This window comes from Gekko japonicus, unplaced genomic scaffold (genome assembly GCF_001447785.1).
Source record: "Gekko japonicus isolate JY-2015 unplaced genomic scaffold, Gekko_japonicus_V1.1 scaffold766, whole genome shotgun sequence".
NCBI lineage: Eukaryota > Metazoa > Chordata > Lepidosauria > Squamata > Gekkonidae > Gekko > Gekko japonicus.
Genome location: NW_015172577.1, coordinates 350,742 through 355,533, shown reverse-complemented (window position 1 = coordinate 355,533; position 4,792 = coordinate 350,742). Strand labels below are relative to the sequence as shown.

Below are 4,792 nucleotides of genomic sequence, written 5' to 3'. Positions count from 1 at the left end.
AAAGCGTTCCAGAAAAGATCCGGGAAATTACAGGCCAGTCAGTCTGAGGTCAATACCAGGTAAATTGGTGGAAACTGTTATTAAGGAAAGAATTAATAAGCACATTGATGAACAAAAACTACTAAAGCAGACTCAGCATGGGTTCTGTAAGGGAAGATCTTGTCTCACTAACCTGTTAGTGAGGGGGTGAACAAACATGTGGACAAGGGGGATCCAATAGATATAGTTTACCTTGACTTCCAGAAACCTTTTGATAAAGTTCCTCATCAAAGACTCCTAAGTAAGCTCAAAAATCATGGGATAAAAGGACAAGTCCTTTTGTGGATCAAAAACTGGCTAATTAATAGAAAACAGAGAGTGAGTATAAATGGGAAATTTTGTCAGTGGAGGGTGATAAGCAGTGGGGTACCTCAGGGATCAGTACTCAGTCCAATGCTTTTTAACTTGTTCATTAATGATTTAGAGTTGGGAGTAAACAGTGAAGTGGCTAAATTTGCGGATGATACGAAGTTGTTCAGGGTGGTGAAAACCAGTGAGGATTGTGATGCACTCCAAAGGGATCTGTTGAGGATGGGCAAGTGGGCGTCAACATGGCAAATGGGGTTCAATGTGGCCAAGTGCAAGGTGATGCACATTGGAGCCAAAAATCCTAAATATAAATACATGTTGATGGGGTCTGAACTGGCAGAGACTAATCAAGAGAGAGATCATGGAGTCGTAGTAGATAACTCACTGAAAATGTCAAGAGTGTGTGTGACTGCAATAAAAAAGGCCAATGCTATGCTGGGGATTATTAGGAAGGGTATTGAAAACAGATCAGCCATCATAATGCTCCTATATAAATCAATGGTGCAAACTCATTTGGAATACTATGTTCAGTTCTGGTCACCACACCTTAAAAAGGATAGCTTTGGAAAAAGTGCAGAAAAGGGCAACTCGAATGATAAAAGGGTTGGAACACTTTCCCTATGAAGAAAGGTTAAAGCACTTGGGGCTGTTTAGCTTGGAGAAACAACAGCTGAGGGGTGACATGATCAAGGTTTATAAGATTATGCATGGGATAGAGCAGATAGAGAAAGAGGTATTTTTCTCCCTTTCTCACAATACAAGAACTTGTGGGCACTCAATGAAATTGCTGAGCAGTCGGGTTAGAACAAATGAAAGGAAGTACTTCTTCACCCAAAGAGCGATTAACACATGGAATTCACTGACACAGGAGGTGGTGGCCGCTACAAACATGGACAGCTTCAAGAGGAAATTAGATAAGCATATGGAGCAGAGGTCCATCGCTGGCTATTAGCCACAAGGTATAGATAGGGACTCCAGGGCAAGTGATGCTCTGTATTCTTGGTGCTTGGGGGGGTCAACAGTGGGAGGGCTTCTAGTGTCCTGGGCCCACTGCTGGACCTCCTGATGGCACCTGGTATTTTTGGCCACTGTGTGACAGAGCGTTGGACTGGATGGGCCAATGGCCTGATCGAACATTGGCTTCTCTTATGTTCTTATGTTCTTCTGATTGTCGATTCCTTTACTAAGGCTGAAAAGGAAATACAAGATGTACACAGCCTTCAAGCCAGAATTCCGGATCCCTGGCGTAGCCATGTGAAAATCAAGAAGGAAATATGAAACAAAAATCAAAATTTAATTTGATATAAAGTTTTGCTTGTGCATACTGTGTAATTTACAAAACAGTTCAAGATCAGTTGGGAAACTTACGCATCATAAAATTTACAAAACAGTTCAATAAAAAGATCAGTTGGGAAACTTACGCATCATAATCCTGAATAACCATTCCCACAGACCAAATTGCAGTCAGATATTCATTCACTCCATTAGGACTTATATAATGTAGTGAGTCTGGAGAACGAGGATCTCCATTAGAGCCAGTAAAGTCGATGCCAACCTGTTGAAAGATACATTCATATAGTTGTTCCTGATTAATGGTGGTAGTTCAAGGCAATAGGAAGGATTAATTAAGCTTAGAGAAGCCATGCAATTCAAAAAACAGCAACACTAACAAAAGAAGGTTTATAAAAATTTTAACTGTGTCCCTTCTTGTAGATATCACACAGCTATCACTTTAAAGTCCTTTCCTGGGCCCAGCCCACTGCATCACTGTTATTGAGAATACTCTCTTAGAAGATTTAGGTTCACCCTACTTCCAGCTGCAGGCTCCATTGTTATAGCAACTGTACCCCTGCACAACACTTACTCTTTAAAAAAGAGTAAGAGTTTTCTCAACACAAGCTTCCTATTCTCAGATTTCTGTTTGGAAGTTAGAAATGGAGCCAGCAAACATACCGTGTACTCTCTATACTTTTCTTCTAGGAGGCTTCTCAGTTAAGAAGACAGTGGTTCAAACTGTGGGTATTCCTGGTCAAGAAGTTTGCTATAGCCATATCTATACTGTTGTTACTCATAATACCCCAATTCTTCTCAAGTTGTTAGGGCTCCTCAGATGAAAAGATGAGGCCTTTGGTACTTACAGTAAAATTTAGCTGGCAACCTCCCATGATGTAGTCCAGGAAAGTACATTCTGTGATAATCTGGAGAAAAATCATTAAGTGATCACTGAAATAGTCCAATTACCTTTGGATATATGACAAGTAGCTTAAATTATCAGGAGGCTTTTCAATTCAAATATTTGTGAGAGGTAAGGTTGCCAGGCCCCTTAAAGCAGCTGGTGGAGGATGCCAGAAATGAACATGATGTGCCACATGACCCAGAAGTGATGTAGGCACACTGGAGGGGGACAACAGTCTGGTTTTGGGGCAAAACTCTATGGTAGAATTAGCTTCTACCATAGAGTTTCCCCAAAAAACCAGTGTTGCCCCCACATCCCTATGTCACTTCCGGGTCATGCAGGCATGTTGCATTAGTTTCCAGCATTCTTCTCTTTTGCGGAGGGGGGTGGAGAGGTGGGGGATGAAAGCGGGAGACACCTTCCCCGACCGGGGGTCTGGCATCCCTAGTGAGAGGGGAAAACAATGAGCAGAATTGAAAGTGAAACATTTATGTGATACAAAAATCTGGAGGATAAATCCACTGCAGCTATAACAGATGTACCTGGAGGGGCGCCTACAAACAGAACAGCCCTGTCCCCACACTCCCACAATGCGATCAGAGCTTGACTCAACAGGGCTGGAAGGGGTAGACAAGTTCATGGGAGTTGCACTCAGAATCTCACGCCCTATAATGGTCTGGCTCACCAACCTCCCAGATACTGAAGAGGAAGGGAGGCAACTGGGTCCTGCTACGATTTATGGGGATGTCTCCATATCTGGATACTGTGCCCATGGTGGACTGCACTTTGCCCATTTTTAAAATTTAGTTCTTTCCTATTAAACAACTGAAATTTATGTCAAATCACAACAGGAGCCACACAAAAAACCACCCCCAACCACAGCATTGCCATTGAACTCCATTTCTGAAATGGCTCGCTTCTTTCTAACTTCATTGAAAGTATTCGATTAGCACTGACGGAGGTTCAAAAACAGTGCAACACAGTCCGGTGCTAACCAAGAAAATTATGTTAAGAATACTGCTGTGCCATAGTTCTGATAAGAGCTGTTCTTTAAAAAGAACAGTTTCTGTCAGAGCTCTCTCAGCCCCACCTACCTCACAGGGTGTCTGGTATGGGGAGGGGAAGGGAAAGGAGTAAGCCGCTCTGAGACACCTTTGGGTAGTGAAGGGCAGGATATAAATCCAATCTCTTCGTCTTAACTTTGGCCCACCTTCAGGACAAACTGTTCTGAGCTTCTGGTTTATGGCGACACGCTGGCGGACGCATCTCCCGGACCTCCCAGGGATGTGATCAGCGCACCAGCAGATAGGAGGGGGCGCCACCCCCCCAGAGCCTTGGCAAAAGGCTCCTAGCCATGGGGCTTTTGAGGGGCGACCTCTTCACCAGCATGATGCTGAGGAATTGAGGCGCTCCTCCGCTTCGACGGTCCTGCCACTGAATGTCCGTATGAATCTAGAGCCGCTGACCGGGACCAGTGTCAGCGATCGAGCGTTTTAACCGTGTTCCGAGAGAGGTCGTATGACCAACAATGAACAGTGAGTGGGGTTAAAGCGAAGATGGGAATATAAAAAGAAAGCTCCCCCCGGGAACGGCGAGAGAAGTGAGCGGGGGAGGGCCCCCTCCCATACGCATGAACTAAAAAACGATCTATAAACGGGGGGAGCGGAAGAAAAAGTGTTGAAATCTGTTTTGAGAGACTTACCAGAGTGTTGATAGGCGCATAGGCGAAATTCAGAGACTTTAGCAAGTTTTTATAAAAGTAAACAATCCACAAAGATGGCGGGGAAGAAGACTGAGAAAGACAAACTAGCAAAAGTGAAAGCAGCGGAGAACATGAGCCCTCGACCGGAAGAAGGCACTGAGTTCTCCAAAATGTTGGCAGATTCCTTGCGTCCTCTGCTTGACCAGATGACTAAACAGCAGATGACAACTCTAAATCAGAATCTGACAATTCAGGTACTCCAACTGACTGAAACTTTAAAAATGACAGAGCAAACAGCTGAGAAGGTGAAGGAAATAGACACCAACACTAAAAAAGTTAAGAAAAAGGTGCAAAAGCTGGAAAAGAAGCAAGCTTCGGAAGAATCCCAGCTTTTACAGCTGCAAATGGAGAAAGCAAATATGGTCCTCCGGTTCCAAGGGGTCCCAGAATTAAAAGACGAGAATCTAAAGCAACTCTTGAGTGAAACATTAGCCCCATTTATGGATTTGAAAGCGAAATATTTTGTAAACGAAATGGATGTGGTCTACAAAGCCTATTCCGTGTAC

The 4,792-nt window shown here is 43.8% G+C and overlaps 1 protein-coding gene across 2 annotated transcripts in view; it reads right to left on the bottom strand.

Moving 5' to 3' along the window:
- Nucleotides 1-4,792, bottom strand: part of CPNE3 (copine III) — a 28,091-nt gene that overhangs the window by 9,046 nt on the left and 14,253 nt on the right. For both annotated transcript variants that reach the window (XM_015421428.1, XM_015421430.1), the window contains exons 9-10: nucleotides 2,487-2,546; nucleotides 1,770-1,903 (exon numbers count right to left, since the gene is read on the bottom strand). In XM_015421428.1, coding sequence (XP_015276914.1) covers nucleotides 1,770-1,903; nucleotides 2,487-2,546 — 194 coding nt within the window. The remainder of the gene's footprint in view (nucleotides 1-1,769; nucleotides 1,904-2,486; nucleotides 2,547-4,792) is intronic.